Here is an 18,492-nt window from a genome sequence, read left to right as displayed (position 1 = left end):
GCCATTTTTATAAAACATAGATGATTATTTTTAATTCAGTATATTCCATGATTAGCAGAGGATTCTATCTGAAGTAAACCAGAACACTTAATACAGTACAAGATGTTTTTTGTTTTTATAGGGACCACTAAGGCAAGATCTGTATCTCTGTGTGGAACTGATTTTCAAAGGGACAGAAGTGGTCTTTGATCTTTCTGAACCACTTGTCTTCAAACTCTTTCGAAGACCCGATCACCAAGGTAGTCAGGGCCGCGGGGCCAACACACTTGACCTCTGTGTGAACCTCGTCTCTGATTTTTTCTGGGACGATATCTTCGCCCATAACCTGCAATAGGAGGGGGGAAGAAAGATAAAACTCTTTCCCAATAATAGGTGCAGCAGACACCGAATGGAAGACCATGCTAGTCATCAAGCGCAAAGGATTTCACACAAAAGCAGAACTTCTTCAGCAGCCAGGGGACAACTCTGACAATTCAACATATTGAAAAGATGTTTATGAAGTAGTGATCCAAGACCACCTGCGTAAATACCCTACTGCTACTCTCACGCTTCCCTGAGTCAGCACATCAGGGAGGCACAAACGTGGCAAGGGTACCACTCAGGCCACAGGGAGTGCCGAGTCGACCTTCACAGATCACAGAGCATCTTCGGAGGGCAAGAACGCAACCGTGAGGGGTTCTTCTTCTCATAAACGACAGAAGAGCAGGCTTGGGAGGAACATAACTGCTACTTTGCAGAGAGCACAGACCCCTTCTTATGAAGTTCTCCAGAGACGTCAAAGGCAGCAAACAGCTGAGCAGCGAGTAGCTGAGTCTGCCCTTTCCTGACCCAGAGAGACTCCAACCCTCCAGGATGGTCACCACAGCAACCCCAGAGACCTGCAAGCACGCCAGCTCTCTGAAGGCGCAACACTGCCCTCTACTGGTGAGGGTCCAGGTCCAGATTCTGTGTGAGATTCTCTTTGACAAGACACCCACAAAACTACGTTTGCAGGAAGTGATCGGACCACTTTGGTAAGGACAGTGAACATTTCCCACCCCAAACATTTCCCACCAATTATCATGAAAAGTCAGGGAGCCACTTGGCAGGGGTATGGTAGAGGGAACTGGTCACTTGGATTTGGACTAGATGATCTCTAGGTTTCCTACAAACCCTGAGGTCCTCTGTTTGTAAATACTCAAATCATAATGGATTAGAAACCCACTCAAAGAACAGGTTCCACTGGCTTTAAATCTTCAAAGACTACTTACTGTTTGAGGCAAAGGCTGACAGGATGAGTAGAAACTGTCAGGATTTATTAAAGCATGGTAATTTTTATCAATTGGAAGACAATTTCTGTTTTTCTATCTTGACATTTCTAAAAACCAAGTTGTATCTTATAACCACTGCTGTGTCATAGTATAAAAAGCATCTTACTTTTCTTTTAGTGGCACCTCAATTAATGATGTGTCTTAACAACTGAAGACTGCTTGGACTCAGTGAAATGTAGTATTTTAAAATCTGAGATATAACACCAAAAGTGTATTTTTTTAATTAAAAAAAAATAGAATGGAATGATAGCAATATTCAAACAATGCAATATTTCAAAAAGAGGGCTCAGCAGGTGCATAATTCGCAGACAGAGAACTATTATCTGTCACACATGGTGAAGAATATGAAGATGTTTAAGACATCTCCTAAAGGATGTCTTACAGGGCTTCCTGGGTGGCTCGGTGGAAAGATCTGCCTGCCAAGCAGGAGACTTGGGTTTGATTCCTGGGTTGGGAAGATCCCCTGGAGAAGGAAATAGCAACCCACTCCAGTATTCTTGCCTGGGAAATCCCATAGACCAAAGAGCCTGGCGGGCTACAGTCCATGGGATCGCAAGAGGTTAATGACAACAAAGAATGTCTTACAAGGAACTTAAAATCTAGCTGAAAAGATAAGACATTCTTATATTTTCAGGGGCCCAAAGAGCTACCTATTTCAGCAATCACTCTATCGAGCTCAGAGGGAGAAATTGCCACAGACCAGGATGTTTAGGAAAAGGTTCCTGGAGGATGTGCGACCCAGGCTGGGTCTCAGGGTGAGAACAGTAAGTAGATGGAGATGGGAAAACCCATGACAGGTGTGCTAGATGTGGGAGATTAGTCCAGTGGAAGCAAAAGGTTTGTGGAAGGAATGACCAGGCCCTAAGTCTGAGATTACTCTCGGGAAGGCCTCAGACATCCTATCAAGGCACCAGAATTAGACCCAACCTCTAAGGTAATGGTGACACATTGAATTTTAGTTTTTAAAGCAAGCAGGTAACATGGTCAAAGCCATGTTTTAAGATGAGCCCAGCAGCACAGGTGAAGACAGATCTGCAGGGAGAGAGTGAGGAGCCAAGGCAGGAGGTCACTATGAGAGTCAGATGTGAGGCAACGGGACTAGGGTGTTGGCCGTGGGCCCTGCAGGAGGTGAGACTTGAGAGGAGAGCCCCACAGCGAGGGACGGTCAGGTCTGGGTGAAAGGAGAAAGACAGGTAGGATCGATGAAAGAAACTAAGTCTAGAACAAAGACAGCGCTCTCTAGCTCCCCTCTGCCTCCTCTCAGCAGGTACGTACTGATGGCCAGTCCACGCTGGGCGCTGACCAGAGGCTGACTGAAGGTGGTTTTGCCAAGTAGCCTCGTTTTACGTTTGTACTCGAAGCGACAGCAGATCAATAATCACCTTGGATTAACGACTCCGTAAGTCACTGATCTGAGATGGGAGACAAGTGTTCCAAGATGGGACACAGACTGGAGGGTCCATTAACCCAGAGGTGACAACGGGAACTACAGCATGGTTACGGTTTGTGTGGGAGAAAGAGACAGGACAGAGAACCTGAGCGAAAGCTCAGGGAATGTCACTACTTAGGGCACAGGGGAAACTAGTAGAGTCCCAAACAGCAGAGAAATTTTAAGAAATAAAGGAGAAAAAGATGAGTATTTTTAGCAGTTCAGCTGCTCAGAAGCAAGGAAGAGGGAACTAAACGTGAGTGGCCAATGGCGCTGAATGCTAAGAAAGACAGGAAGCAAAGAGGAAGGAAAAGCAGCCGTAAACTCGGGAGAGATGGTCTATCTGTATGTGTCTGAGGGTCCAAGGGAATGAGCCCATGGAAGGGGAAGGCAGAAAAAAGGCTCAAAGAGAACAGATGGGAGTGAAGACCCCAGAAGAGGGAAAAAGGGTCCAGCTGAGAGCTTAGCCTGGGGGAGGAAGACAGGACAGACAGACCATCAGCAGTTCTTGAAAGAACCACGCTAGGAGGTATATGGATAAAGAGCTATTCTCCTGGGAAAAGTGCTTGAGCCGTCAAGTTTCAATTATATATTAAAAGGAATTAGCATGAATAACATAAACTTATAATCTCCAAACACCATGTTAAGCAATTTCAAGAGCATTTTTTCTTTTTACATTTTTGACCAAGCAAGACATACAGCATCTCAGTTTCCCCAGCAGGGATCAAATCCGGGTCCCTTGCAGTGTGGAAGCTTGGAGTCTTAACCACTGGACCACCAGAGAAAGCCTTATCAATTAGCATATTTTTTAAAAAGCTAATACCAGTTAAACAAAATTGACATTTGAGTTTCTAAGCAACTGTCAAAGTAATAACAGGGTGGAGCAGAAAGAAAATGGACTTGAAGCTGGAGGGGTTCTCATTTACTTCTGCCACTTAAAATCTGACCTTAGGCAAGTCACAGCCTCTGTGAGCCTCACCCCAGCTCTGTCCCTCCCATAGGCTGTTATGAGGACAAATGGGGGGAAAGACAGACAAAAGAGCTGCCCAGATGTCAACATTCATTCATTCAGCACTCACGAAACAATTATGGGGCATTTCTGATGTTCAAGTAGACAGGTGCTAACAAGCACCGACAAGTAGATGAACTTGCTGCGGGACAGAGAGGAGGAAGAGGCCACTTGCGGCAGTTAAGTGATCAAAAGGCAAGGGAAGAAGGGAGACAGAAGTCCTCTAGAAGATGCAATTTAGCCCTGTGGTTTTTTGGTTTTTTCTTTAAATGGTCTCGGAGCCAGGAAAAATATCTGTGATGCTTCATTTCACATAAACCCTGGGGGACACACTCACCTCTGCTATCAACAGCAAAGTGTCTTCTTTGAAGCTGAACCTTTTTATTTTATCTTCAATTTCCTGCTGAGTCCTTAAGTTCCTCTCCAAAGCAAACGATGTTTGCTGAGATTGGGCAAGCTGAAGCAAAAGCCTGAAAAACAGCAGGTCCCAGTCTGGAGGCACCCGAGAAGGACAAAGACACGTTCACACACAGCACTGGCACTGGGCTGGAAGTGAGTCCTCTAGGCTAAGGAGAAGGTCCTCACCTTCATCTGAATCCCTAAAGCTCTTTACTCTTAACAAATTGCACAACATTACACTGGAGAACCATCTTCTCTAAAATTCATAGACCAAGCTTCCAAAGGAACCTTCAGAGAGCAAGACCTCAAAAGGGCTTCCTGTAGAAGTCGGGCGACTGAAAGCACAAATGATTTCGAGTGAAGAGAACAAGGCTCCCCATCAGAGGCTCCTCCCCAGAAGTGCCAGGAGGAGTCCCTTTGAAGCTGGTGCTTTGTGACCCTTCGGTCTCCCTGAAGCCACAGCAACCCGATCTCTAGGACTAAGGAGTTTCTCCAGCATGCTTCAATTACTTGAAGCAGGGCCAAACATTCAGTGACCCTCTGATATCCACTTTACAATCAGTTCACCCCTGACCTCCCCATCATGGCCGTGCCCTGGTCCCCTCTCTTCTCCTTCCTCCTGCTCTCCTCCCACAGCTCTTTCCCTTCACTGTTTTCTAAAACACTGACTGTGCAGATTGTTCCAATTTCCCTCCGGCCTCGCTGCTACACCCAGAAGCAGAGCTCTCCTGTTCACTCATTTCCTGCCTCCAGAAATGCACATACTACTCCAGGCCCTGAGGGATACCGGTGAGCAAAACAGACAGGTTTCTGCCTCAAGGAGCGGAAGGAGAATGATCACAGGTAAATAAGCTAGTCTCAGGCAGTGATGAAGGCCATGAAACAAACACTCCAGACAGGATGGACGTGGCGTTAACCTCAGACAGGGCCGTGACGGAAGGATTTTCTGAGCCACCATTCACGCTAAGGTTCAGATAGTGAGGAAGCAGCCACAGGAACATCTGGGAGAAGGGGCTTAGCCAGGGGAAGGGGGCTTGGCCACGAGAACTAGCTTCAAGTGTTAGAAAATCAGGAGGATCTCTGTGACCAAAATACAGCCAGGAAGAAAACAAACTAGAGAAAGAGATGGGCAGGGCCAACTCATGTTAAGTCCTCATGGACCATGGAAAGCAGCATGGAATTTATGTCAGTGCAATGGGAAGCTGCTGGAGTTTTACAAAATAACACACGACCTGACTGGCCTTCACTCTGATTGTTCCCATCATCTACTGGCCTCTGGAGACATTCACACACATGACCCCTTTAGGTCCCTGCTTTCTCTCTCGTGCTCTTGAGGTTACTGGACAATACCGCTTACCCTTGGCTCCCTCCATTTCATGTCCATTTACCCCTCCATCCTCTGCCGTCTGCCTGTCCCCACTGTGACTGAAACTGCTTTCTCAGAGGCCACACATGAGCTCTTGCCTTCAAAGCCTTTTCTCACTGCGTCTGATCGCTGATCCTTTCTGGAGCTCCTCTAGCTCCACCTCCCACTTCCTCACGGAAGGCTCCAGCTGGACTCCCACCCTCCACTGGTTCTGCTGTCCTGTCTCAGGGCAGGCACCACCATCCACCCTCACCACAAGGCAGATTCTTCAGGGTTGTCTGATTTTCTTCTTTGGTAGCTTTCTGTGGAACTTGAGTGAAAAATCCCTTGTTTAAAATATCGTTTCCTCCTTCGTCAATGTTTTATATATTTAACTCCCCCCACCCCCTAATTTTAACATCTGCCAACCTTAATATCTTGAGTGATATGAGCTGTATTCCTGAGCAAGCACAGCTGTTTTTAAATCTTACATACTAAAAGGGCACATTCAAAAGATCCCGTCAAGACCATAGGAAGAATCTCAAAAACATGTATCAGGTGTCTAGCCTAGAATTTTTAGAAGCTTAAAATCAGAGAAATAGAACCTTTATTTCACCCTTAGCACCCTGTGTGTTTCATCCATTCTGAGCTTACCTGGTTCGTATAAAAGAGGCACAGGCTTTCATCTCAGTTTCTAGCAACACTGCTGCTCTCTCTTCTGTCATACGGTTTTGAATATTTTTAAGAGCTTTCTCACTCTTTTGCTTGTTACCACTGCTTACTTCCACAGAGCTCTCAGGCAAAGTTTCAGGGAAACACAAAAGACAGTCTTTTCCTGAGTGGGGAAAGGAGGATTTGATAGCCGTGTCACTTGAGGTGAAACTGTTCTCTTTCTGAGATGACGCAAGCGATGCTGACAGCGCTGGCCCCAGGTTCAGGTAAGCCTCTCCCAATTTGCCCCAGTTCCAAGGATTAAAGGGATGCAAAGAAATCAGTTTCTGTAGGCAGAAAATGGTTTTCTCCAAGTTCTGCAAACTGGAACAAATAGTAAACTGGAGGTAGAGTACAGTGGTTAAATGGTCTGTGTTAGTTGCTTTATTTTCCTGAAGAGAAAAAACAAAGGTTAAAATGTTTAAACTACAGGATGTTTCCCATATAAAAATGAAGATGCCTAAAAATCTAAGTTGTGCGTGTCCTAAATCACAAGTATCTTTCATTAGCCACATAAGTAGAGCAAACTAAATGTTTCTCAATAGATCTCATTTTGAAACCATAAACCAAGAGAAATATATGTGTATGTTCAGTCGCCTCCGACTCTCTGTGACCCCCTGATCGCTTCAGGCTCCTCAGTATACACTACCCAACAAAATATTACCAGTCATTCCCAAACACCCTAATGTCACAGCAGTAACATAATCCAGGTGATAGTGGCTTGGCAAAGCTCAGTACCAAAAACCTCTGTGTCAGTTTATTTTCAATTGTGCATTATAATCTTAACTGTCTTCAGCCAGACATCTGAAAGAACCAAGCCAACTTTTTTATACTCTGGGCTAATGGTTCCATTTTAATATTCCAGGCTTTCTAAAAATCCAAATGGCAATTTCCTTGAGGATTCAAATGGACTCTATTTCCAAATTCTACTTGGCTTAGACATCTTAAACAGGATGGCCCTGAAGCTCTCAGTGTTTCATGATGCATCGTAATTGAATCCAAATGCCTTCTCTGGTAACCATTACCAAGACCAGTTATTCTTGGCCAGAGGGGGTTGCTTGGTTTCCTTCTGATCAGAAAATCCTTTTCAAGTCTACTTAACCAGAGGCACCACCTCTTGCCTAACTTGCCATATGGCAAAAGCCCTGTGGGTGAGGGTTTCTTTTTCTAAGTCAAAGTCTGCAGAGATTCAGTTGATTTTAAGTCTAAGGAAAATCTGGCCTACTAGTATCTGGATCAAGCTCCTGCACAGAACCGAGCGAGAAAAAAAAGTAAAACTACCCAGCATGCAGCTGGAAGAAACTGGCACGTCAGTGAGTGAAACCTTGGGGAGGACTCTAAATATCCATACGCTGAGTGAAAAGAAAAGAAACCAAGCCCCATGTAACCTACTAGGTCATACTGTACCTTCCCAAGACAGAACTGATCTGGTTCTACTATTACTATCATTCAGTATTCTTTCTTTCCCCACAGACTACTAAGTTCCAAAAGAGTTTTTGTTCAATGCTGAATTCCCAGTACAGAGCACAGCATCTCAGACATAGCAGATGTCTAATAACTGTTGAGAAATACATCTTCATGTTTCTTATTTATAGTAAGAAAAGCAACATGTATAGACTGTCTACAGGAAATGCAACCTTTCCTCTACAACCAGTCCATAGTGCTCTATACTGTTTCAAAACATTTCCAGGGACTTCTCTGGTGCTCTAGGGGATAAGACTTCACCTTCCAATGCAGGAGGTAGAGGTTCAATCCCTGGTCAGGGAACCAAGATCCTCCATCCCTTGTGGCCAAAAAAACCAAACAGAAAACAGAAGTAATACTGTAATAAATTCAATAAAGACTTTAAAATAAATACGAATAAAAACATGTTCACACTGAGAAAGCAAGTGTGTGTTGGGGTCTGTAGCATACAAACCATGATTCTGATGCACCGATTCTGGGTGGCCTAACCAGTGAAGAGAAGGAAATGGCAAGCCACTCCAGTCTTTTTGCCTGGAAAATCCCATGAACAGAGGAGCCTGGAAGGCTACAATCCACAGGGTCACAAAGAGTAGGCATGACTGAGCACAACTAATAAGGAAGTCTCTGGAAATTAAATTCCATTTAAATGAGTTTGTGTGCTTTTTCCCAGAATATTGCAAGTCCTGTAATGCAATGATGGTGATGATTGCTAACATTTACAGAACGCTCACCATATGCCACACACTACTCTTCCTGCTTCACTCATGTGATCCCCATGATAATCCTTTAAAATAGACTGTCGCTATTCCCATTTTAGAGATGAGGCAACCGAGTCACAACAGAGAAGTTAGGCAGGCTGCCTGCCGTCACACAGCTAGTAAGCAGCAGAGCTACAGCAGATCCTGCTAGAAGCCACAGAATAAAGGAACTTCAGAAGAGCTGAGGCGTGTTAGTGGGCTTAGAAGCCTCCCATTAGTTACTAGGTGAGTGATGTAAACGCAGGGTATGGACAGGGTTCTCTCTCCTTGGCATCGAACCCAGAACTGGGCACATGGTAGGACTGAAATGTTTGTGAAGTGACAAATGGGGGAAAAAAAAGTCATTAACTGTCAAAAAGCAGTTTCCTTACCACAGTTTATCACATGAGCCTACCAGCGACTATAAGATATTTAAATTAAGAAATAAGTTCTGTTACCAATTTTATTAAAAAATCATTAAGAAGAGAGACGAATAAACTTCAGTAGAAGTTGTGAGCATAAAATGTTTATGTCATGCTGGGTGCTCTAGGACTTGCTGTCTGTTTTGTTCAATGCTGACCTATTCCCTACAGAGTATGAGGTGACAGTAACCGCTGGAACAAAACCCAGAAACGAGACAGAGCAAACTTAAAAAAAGAGGGTCTATAAGAAGGGAGAAACTTTTAAAATGAAAACAAAACACAGGGTATCAGGAAATGAGAAAGCCATGCAAATAGGCAGGGTTCACTGAGATCACGTGAAGAGATCTCACCCTTCAAAGCAAGGGGTGAGACCCACTAGCCTCTGGTGCCATTTCCTCCCTAATATTCCTGCCTGTCAGGGTGCCCAGGAGCCCAAGCAGCAGTCCTCCAAGGCCTGACAGAGGAGCTGAAGGGCTTCTGAGTGGTCCCTCCTCCTGCCTGGATCTCGCGCTCCGGATGGCATCTGCTGATTGGCAACACATTTTTCTCTGAGCCACAGAACAGACTCACTAAGCTAGAAGGAACCAGAGACAGTCCAGCCTTGACATTACTCTAGCTGCCTTCAGGGGTACTCAGGGGAAGACAAAGCACAACAGTGACATCAGGAGATGCGAGGGAGAGGTAGGTAATGGTAGAGCAGAGCCGGAGCCATAATGAAGGACGGGTGACGGATATCTAGAAAAATCAACCGAAAGAACCCAGGTTGCTGCTAATTTGCAGAACAGGGAGGCTGAACACTGTTAAAACCCACCAAGTTCACTGTGTTCATGCCATGTGCTTCCTTAACAGAGTAATCTTCCGGTTTTAAGAATTAACCCATAATTAGTAGAAAAGGAAAGAACAAAACACAGTTGTTTTCCATGTTCTGAAGAACATTACCACCAAGGTTTCTTCTCATGGCAAGAGGCTGAGGTCCTATGCAATAAAGCCCACGCAAGTAAATTTAAGGATTTCTCTTAGTTAATGAGATAGAGGAGGACAATTCAATTGCATGCATACTTTAGGCTGACCTCTGGCCAACAAGATTCGAAGGATTCAAGATCAGTGCCTTGGTGCTTCATTACGTCCCTCCAAGGAAGAAAACTGGTCATCTATAAACTAGGATTGGTGGACTCAAACTCACTCCCATATAAAATTTACACAAAAAACCTACAGGGGCTTTAATCTGAAAACAAAAATAAGCAGAATCCAGCAGTGCTCTTTTTTATTGCTTAAAAAAAATTCTGCAGACTCCATCAAGAATAAAAAGGATTAAGCCTGGCTTAGTATGATATTTATTTAATTTTTGGCAGCCTTTTTTTTCCTGTTTATAAAAGTAATATATATTCATTGTAGAAACTTCGGAAAATAAAAATCTAAACAACAACAAAACATCTAAGAAGAAAAAAGATCACTGGTAATTTACTGAGTATTTATTTACTCCTAACAAGAGTAAAACCTTTGCAAGTGAGGTTTTCAGGCAGTGAAGAATTTTGAGCATAAAACAGGAAAAAATATTACAAGGAAATGATTATGTCTGGAGCTCCAAACTGTTCATCATAATAAAGTTCTTCCACCACTGACAATTTCCTTCTGCTTATCCAAACCCACAGATTTTGCTGCCAGCAAGAGGTTGTTTTTTGTTTTGTCTTTTTTTTTTTTTTTTTTTTAGAAAATAAACTATTCAGTCATCCTAGGAAAGCAAATGGAAACAGGCACAGAAACCACTCACCAAGTTTGTGGCAATCTCCAGGGCTTCCTTGTGCCTTCCCAGGTGAACAAGGCATCGAGCCTGGCCTTCCTGGACATCCCTTTTCATGGCAAAATTTGTAGATGGCAGTTTTTCTGAGATACTGGAATACTCCTGCAGTGCTTTCTGGCAAATAATTGTTAAATGAAGGCAAATGAAGGGAAGGGATGAAGAGAAAGGCAGAAAACACAATATGAAAAAAGAATTCAGTCATGGGGGTGATGTGTTTCCTAGGCAGTAGGTAATGTTATAACTGACCCTGCAATGAACTAAAGGAAGACTTGAGCATTTCAATCGGTCCTAGTTTTCTAAGAGGTAGAGAAGAAATGGCTGGAAAATATAACTAAAGCATTCTGGAGCCCAAAAGACCAGGACTTGACTCCCGGTTTTGCCACTAAACTTGCTGTAGAACCTTTTCACATGAGCAAAACAACAACAGGATCCTTGTGAAGATGACATGAAGTCAATATAAAAAGCACGCTGATAGCTAGTTGTTAGTTCTTTCCCCCACTTCTTTTTTAAAACACATTTTGGGGTGCCTTGTTCCTGTGGCCCCATGAGGTATCCAAGCTAGAGGCTTCTGTATACTGAGGAGATAAGGAATCGACAAGGATCCAAACAAGCTCTCTATACTGGAGTGGCAGGCAACAAAACAAAGCATACAGAGCCGTGTGGAGAAGGGCAGAAGCTTGGGATTCTAAGAGTACAAACACATCTCTCGAAAGATTAAAATCATCTTCAAAAGCAACACACTCATAACTTATTACAGTACATTGTTCTGTATTTAAATATGCTGCAGTGGACAGAACAAGAGAACACTTCAAGCGGCACAATCTTCTATATGTTAAATCCTACCTGATACTCTTGCCGTCTGTAGGCCAGGTCCCCTTTGAATTTCTGGACAGTCAGAGCTTCAACATCATCGCTGCTCCCTGTTTCTTCATAAAACCACTAGAAATTGTGAAAACAGCATATTACAGAGAAGGAGGTTATGCTTTTCCACCCCATGTGCAGGAGTGCTAAGTCACTTTAGTCGTGTCCACCTCTGTGCAACCCCAAAGGGGTTGGAAAACTATACAGCCCTCCAGGCTCCGCTGTCCATGGGATTCTCCGGGCAAGAATACGGGAGCGGGTTGTCACGCCCTCCTCCAGGGGATCATCCCGACCCAAGGATTGAACCCACATCTCTCGTGTCTCCTGTATTGGGAGCTGGGTTCTTTACCACTAATGCCACCTGGGAAGTCCTTTCCACCCCAGACTCAGGGGCAATTTCCCATATATAACTGATTAAACCTCAGAAAAGTCATACTTCTCCAGGATAAGACTCAGGAAAACATCTGACAAGGAAGAATGACAAGTTTTTTTTTTTTTTTTTCTTTGCTGTGCTGGGTCTTCATTGCAGCATGTGGGCTCAGCAGTTGCAACCAGCAGGCTTGGTTGCCCTGCAGCATGTGGGATCTGTTTCCAGACCAGGGCTCGAACTCACGTCCTTTGCATTCCAAGGCAGATTCTTAACCACTGGACCACCAGGGAAGTCCCAAGAATGACAATATTAATGGTGACTCAGTTTTTATGGAAATTATCACCATTAATAAATATACCAATAATATGATACGTCAACTAAAGAAGCGTGAAAATATTTAGTTTCCATAGCATTTCCAATTTGGGGTTTAGGGCCTGGGAACCTACATTTAACTAGCACAGTTTACAGTGGTTCTTTAGACTGAGATGTTTTCCTGCAGAGAAATTCTTAGGGTGGATGGAACTGGGATTGACAACTCTTTACAGAGATAACATAGGAAAGAACTGCTATTATAGTGCTATTATGAAAGTGTAACAGCCAAAAGTAGAATCCAAGCAAAGACAGGAGGCTGACAGGAGGCTTCCATGCAATCAAATGCCAACGTACTGTAGGAGAAAAGTTTCAGGAAAAGTCCATCTGGAATATTTTATCCACTTTTCTACTGCTTTAAACCCTACGGATAGAAAGAAAAGTGAAACAGATTTTCTTTATTATTGCATTAAGAACGTTAAGATGAGAAAACAGGGATGATGAAAAGCACACCATGTGCCAGTTTTCCAGCTCCCAAGAAGTATCTCGTCCTCTCTTTTACTCACAGTAAAACACACTGAAGTCAAATGAACTCTGTCCCCAGTTAAATGTTATTATTAACTCAAAAGTAACTGCATTTGTGATGGTTCCACCATGGTGTCAAACCTTCTCGGTTCCATTTCTAAGAGAGATGCCCGGGTATCATACCCACCCTGTTATCTTAGTTATATAGTTCCCTCCTTAGCCTGATCCCCTACAGTGGAGAAAGCTAGCAACCACTGCTTTTCTGTTCTCCCTGAAGCAGTGTGTAACCTAATAACAGTCTATATCCTGAACTCATAATTTTCTTTTGCACTTTACTACTCCCCAGTTCCTAACTTCTTGAACAGCTGCATTACTGCAAACCTCCTCCCAACAGTCAAAATTCTACTGGGAAACGATCAGGCGAAATTGGCTTTCAAATGCAAGAACTCAGACAAGAAAGGCTTCAAATACTCCATTCTGATAAGAAAAGGAGGGAAAAGCTGTGAACAAGGGTGAGAACTAAGACGTGAAGCGCTGGTAAGACAAACACCTGGTTCCACACCGAGCAGTAAGGGAAAACAAATCTAACTCAAACTCCTAGTTTTACACTTGGGAGAACCAACAGGACTTGAATGAAGCCTGAATTCATTTCTTGAATGAGGCCTGAATAGTAACTCTCTGAATTTATGAGAGTCACCATTTGCCAAATAAATAAATCCTAAAGACAAGTGATTTGGGGGATTTTACTTTATAAGTAAACAGCACATCACATTATCTCATTCCACTCTCACAATAATCCTGTGAGCCAACAAACATTATTTTTTTCTCAAATGACAAATAAGGAACGGACACTCTGAAAGTCAATTTACTGACTCTTAAAGTCAATGCTGGAATCCAGGTGTCCTATCTCACAACTGTGGCTTTTTAATGTGGTACCACAGGACTTCAAAAGTCCATTTCCCAGTTTTAGTCTACAGGATCAAGGAGGCCACTCTGAAAGACTGCACGTGGCCAGGAGAAAATGTAAATGAAATAAAACAAAAATCCAATCCAATCCAGTTATTTCAGAGTGCCTGACATCTGTCCGTACAGGGATTTTAAGGAAAAATGAGACAATATATGGCCAGTGCCTGGAATACTATTTGATAAAAAGGAACTATTATTGGTGGGATGACATTTACAGACTAGGAAAAATCCAAGGTAATACTCTACTTATGCAAAGTATTCAGAGTTCCTACTATGAACAAAAACTGGTAGGCAGTGTGGAGGACATAAGGTGAAGCACGCACCGTCCTGTGATCATTCAGCATTCTAGGTCTAAGAGCTTTAGAGACACTGACAACTGCGTTAATATGTAAAAGACGGGAAAGGAGTCAAAGACAAAGATAATGTGGTTGGAAGGGGGAGTTAGAAAACTTCCTGGAGGAGGCGGCATTTAAGGTGCACCTTGAGAAATGGATATAATTGAACGATTTTGACCACCTGAGCGGGGTTAACGTGGGCAAGGGGAACTCAGTGAACAAGGACAGGCCCGGTTCGGAGAGCAGACAACACTGAAGTCTGAAAAGTGGGCGGTGGCTGAATTTTTGCGGGCCCTGACTGTACGGCTGCAGAAGCAGCGAAAGTCCATGGTAGCTAATACAGATTACAGAGTAGGCCCGTGAGGCCAGCGAGGCGCGGTGAGACCGGCGGAACGCCAGGTGTGACGTGATGGCCGGCTGCGCGGGGATTCCCTCGGGGGCAGAGGATGTCGGACTCAGCCGGTGCGACTCGTAGGTGGAGGGATGGCAGGGAGGCCCAGGTGAGCGTAGGGCGGCCAGAGGGTCTGGGTTCGGGGGACAGGCTACGCGGCCGTAGGACGTCTGAAGCGCTGTCGGGCCGAGACCAGCAGGCCCGGAGGCTGCGGTGAGGCCGACAGGCCCCGCTCTCTCACCTGCGGCTCGCAGCGTTTGGCGCGGTACGACTCGGGTGGTCCAGGCCGCCGCTCCCGCCTCTCCTCGAACACCGAGTCCTCGAATTCGCCGCCCAGCAGCCAGCATCCCGTTTCCATTGCGCGCCCTACACCGGCGCATCGAGAGGAGGCGGTACCTAGAGCGGAAGGGGCCGGCAAGATCCGGCGCGCGGCATGCTGGGACTTGTAGTCTTAGGGCAGAGCCCAGACCGGGACTTGCTCCATGGTAAGTTTCAAGTTGTTGAGCTGAGATTTTATCTAATTCACAAGGCGAGGACAGAACCTGACTTCTCCGTTTCTGGAGATGGGCAGAACGATCCTTACATGCACTCATCAAAAAGCACTGGCCTCAGGGTAGCTGTTCAAAACCAGTTTTTCACTGTTGACAGTATTCTTGGCACTGTGTTAAGCCTTTTTTTTTTTTTCCCCATTTTACTGTAACTTTTCTAACAACTTTTGAAAGACACAGTGATTCTCATTTTTCAAATGAAAAATTGTGGCCTTAGAAAGGTTAAGTAATTTTCTCAGGATAAACTATTATGTGGCTGCTGCTGCTGAAGTCGCTTCAGTCGTGTCCGACTCTGTGCGACCCCATAGACGGCAGCCCACCAGGCTCCCCCGTCCCTGGGGTTCTCCAGGCAAGAACACTGGAGTGGGTTGCCGTTTCCTTCTCCAGTGCATGAAAGTGAAAGTGAAGTCGCTCAGTCCTGTCTGACTCTTAGCGACCCCATGGACTGCAGCCTACCCGGCTCCTCCGTCCATGGGATTTTCCAGGCAAGAGTGCTGGAGTGGGGTGCCATTGCCTTCTCCAATTATGTGGCTAAGAGTTGGGAAATAAAGAATTGAGTCAATAATCTCTGTGTGTCTTCATGGAAGAGCCACACCAATTATAAAGATTGGGGTATCGTAATTCAGAAAAGCTATGACAAACCTAGAGAGTGTATTAAAAAGCAGAGACATTACTTTGCCAAGAAAGGTCTGTATAGTCAAAGCTATGATGTTTCCAGTAGTCATGTATGAATGTGAGAGTTGGACCATAAAAAGGCTGAGCGTCAAAGAACTGATGCTTTTGAATTGTGGTGTTGGAGAAGACTCTTGAGAGGCCCTTGGACTGCAAGGAGATCAAACCAGTCAATCCTAAAAATCAATCCTAAATATTCACTGGAAGGACTGATGCTGAAGCTGAAACTCCAATACTTTGGTCACCTGATGGAAGAGCTGACTCATTAGAAAAGACCCTGATGCTGGGTAAAATTGAATGCAGGAGGAGAAGGGGATGATGGAGGATGAGATGGTTAGATGGCATCATCTACTCAAATGGACATGAGTTTGAGCAAGCTTTGGGAGATGGTGATGGACAGAGACGCCTGTGTGTTGCAGTCCATGGGGGTGGCAAAGAGTCAGACATGACTGAGCAACTGAACAGTAACACAGTAATTGAAGGCCTTGTAAAACAGGGGACATGGAGATTTATTCTGGGGACTCAGTCAGGGAGCATTAATTCTGCCCAGAAAAATACTAGATCCCAGAACTCTAAACACAATATTTACTAGAATTCTTACTCTTTCAAGATGTTCCTTGAGACAAAAAAGTAAAAATTGTTGACAAAATATGGGGCCAGTATTTCACAGCATAGTATTATGGCACCATATTACATAGCAGGTCATAGACATGGAGGTTTTCTCTTCCAGGGTTCTTTTCTCAACCCAAATTTCTACTCCATACATTAACTCTAGGAGAACCGAATCTACTCCCCAGTTTTTCAAAATCCATCTCTCTGTTGATGATTCCCCAAATCTAGAACCAGCTCCTGTATCCTTGGTGGAAATCTCCACCAGAAGAGCCTACAGATATTAACCACTGATGAGTTCATTCATGTAAGGACCCTTAGGGAAAAGTCCTAGTTAGGAAAAATTTAGAAATTATAGAAAAGTGAAGGAAAAAAGGTATCCATAATATTATCACCCAGAAGCAATGGAGTCTAAAGAAGGAAGAGCTAGTTGCCCTAATTCTAAAATGCTCTGTCTTAACAAAGACAGTACAGCATATTGTCAAAGGGCCTCAAGCACCAGATTTGTCTGGATTCACGATCCTGGTTCAGTTATTCACTGGCTGTGTAACCTGATCTGTGAAGTAGGCGTTGATTAAAATAGTGCATGTAAGGTGCCTGTTGGATAGCAACTGAATAATGCATGTTTATTCAAAATTCCTGTCCCAGGTGCAAAGAGCGAAGTAGGCAGGGAGGTGTTTGTTTTTTTTTTTCTCCAGCTTTCCCTTTTTTAGGGCTGCTTGGTTTTTGGAACTTCTACTCTCCCCTGTTCTGAGATGCCTCCAGTCTAGTCTCTTCCTGGCCCTACAACTAACTGAGGTAGATATTTTGCTGAAATGATTAGGAAGTCATGGAAGGGAAGTTTACGGGTAAAAGAGAGTTCTTTGCCTTTTGAACTCAGGATCCCTGAGCTAAGGGGTTTCCAGCCTTTTTAGCACTAAGAATCCTCTTAGTTATTTTCCTCCAAAGTAGTGGAGGATTTACATATGCAGTAAAACTGCATATGCCAGCTAACGATTGCTTCATTTTTCTTTTAAAAAAATTGAATCCAAGTCCTCTGTAACAGCCAATTCGAGCTCTGCCCAGCCTGAGCCTACTAGCATTGCCTCACTGTGTGTTAGGATTCTATGAAAGCAAAGAAGTAACTGCCAAGGACCCTGGGAAGCTTGAGGAAAGACTAAACGTGATTGATGTTAGGTCATTGAAAATATTGAAAACAGCTCCAAGATTGCTATTGATTGAGGACCCAGGGTCTGTACCCCAAGCTGTAAACCACCACCTCAAATGATAGACCCTGGAATAATATTTTAAAAGAGGAGAGTAAGGCTCTCCTCGTGGTCGAGTGGTTAAGAATCTGCCTGCCAATACAGGGGACACAGGTTCGATCCCTGGTCTGGGAAGATCCCACATGCCAAAGAGCAACTAAGCCTGTGCGTCACAACTACTGAAGCCCATTCTCTAGAGCCTGTGCTCCACAAGAAGAGAAGCCACTGCAATGAGAAGCCCATGCACTGCCACAAAGAGTAGCCTCTGCTCACAACTAGAGAAAGGCCCAGTGCAGCAGCGAAGACCCAGTGCAGTCAAAAATAAATTTAAAATAAATCTTTTTAAAAAAGAAGAGAGGAGAGCAAACCAGTAAAAGAGTGCTCTGTAACTGTTAAACACACCTCATACACCTAGGAAGTATCAGATGTTAGGGAGTGCCTTTGACAGACACTCTGATGGCAGAAAAGGGGACAAAGTGACTTTGCTTGCACTTATCTAGCACCCAGGAAATAACATTCGTAACAGCCTTTGCCAAAGTTAGTCTTCTTTTTTCTTTCATTGGCCATGCCAAGTGGCATGTAGGATCTTAGTTCCCCGACCAGGGATAGAACCCATGCCCCCTGCAGTGGAAGCACAGAGTCTTACCCACTGGACAGTCAGGAAAGTCTCTGTAAATTTTTATAGGAGGTACAGTCACTGATTCAACTAAAATTTATTGAGTACCTACTATAAGCAAGAGGAGATACCCCTCGTCCAAGGTAAGGAGCAGCGGCTGTACTTTGCTGGAGCAGCCGTGAAGAGATACCCCACGTCCAAGGTACGAGAAACCCAAGTAAGATGGTAGGTGTTGCAAGAGGGCATCAGAGGGCAAACACACTGAAACCATGCTCACAGAAAACTAGCCAATCTAATCACACTAGGACCACAGCCTTGTCTAACTCAATGAAACTAAGCCATGCCCATGGGGCAACCCAAGACGGGCAGGTCATGGTGGAGAGGTCTGACAGAATGTGGTCCACTGGAGAAGGGAATGG

The 18,492-nt window shown here is 44.3% G+C and overlaps 1 protein-coding gene across 1 annotated transcript; it reads right to left on the bottom strand.

The window, feature by feature from the left end:
* On the bottom strand, positions 1-14,750 carry C14H8orf76 (chromosome 14 C8orf76 homolog). The gene is made up of 6 exons (XM_052651825.1): positions 14,626-14,750; positions 11,471-11,566; positions 10,598-10,741; positions 6,147-6,595; positions 4,086-4,218; positions 1-325 (listed from the first exon to the last, which is right to left on the bottom strand). Exons 1-6 carry the CDS (start codon positions 14,740-14,742, stop codon positions 128-130), a joined length of 1,137 nt encoding a protein of 378 aa, XP_052507785.1. The 5' UTR covers positions 14,743-14,750; the 3' UTR covers positions 1-127.
* Positions 14,751-18,492: the final 3,742 nt, after the last annotated feature.

This window comes from Budorcas taxicolor, chromosome 14 (genome assembly GCF_023091745.1).
Source record: "Budorcas taxicolor isolate Tak-1 chromosome 14, Takin1.1, whole genome shotgun sequence".
Taxonomy (NCBI): Eukaryota; Metazoa; Chordata; class Mammalia; order Artiodactyla; family Bovidae; genus Budorcas; species Budorcas taxicolor.
The sequence above is the reverse complement of the archived record's forward strand: the minus strand, read 5'-3'. Positions and strand labels throughout refer to the sequence as shown.

Excerpts from the sequence above, each read along its gene's own strand:
- C14H8orf76 (XM_052651825.1), bottom strand. The coding sequence starts at position 14,742 with ATGGAAACGGGATGCTGGCTGCTGGGCGGCGAATTCGAGGACTCGGTG. Across the intron at positions 11,567-14,625 it reads CCAAACGCTGCGAGCCGCAG|TGGTTTTATGAAGAAACAGG; the intron begins GTGAGAGAGCGG and ends CACAATTTCTAG. Across the intron at positions 10,742-11,470 it reads ACAGACGGCAAGAGTATCAG|AAAGCACTGCAGGAGTATTC; the intron begins GTAGGATTTAAC and ends ATTATTTGCCAG.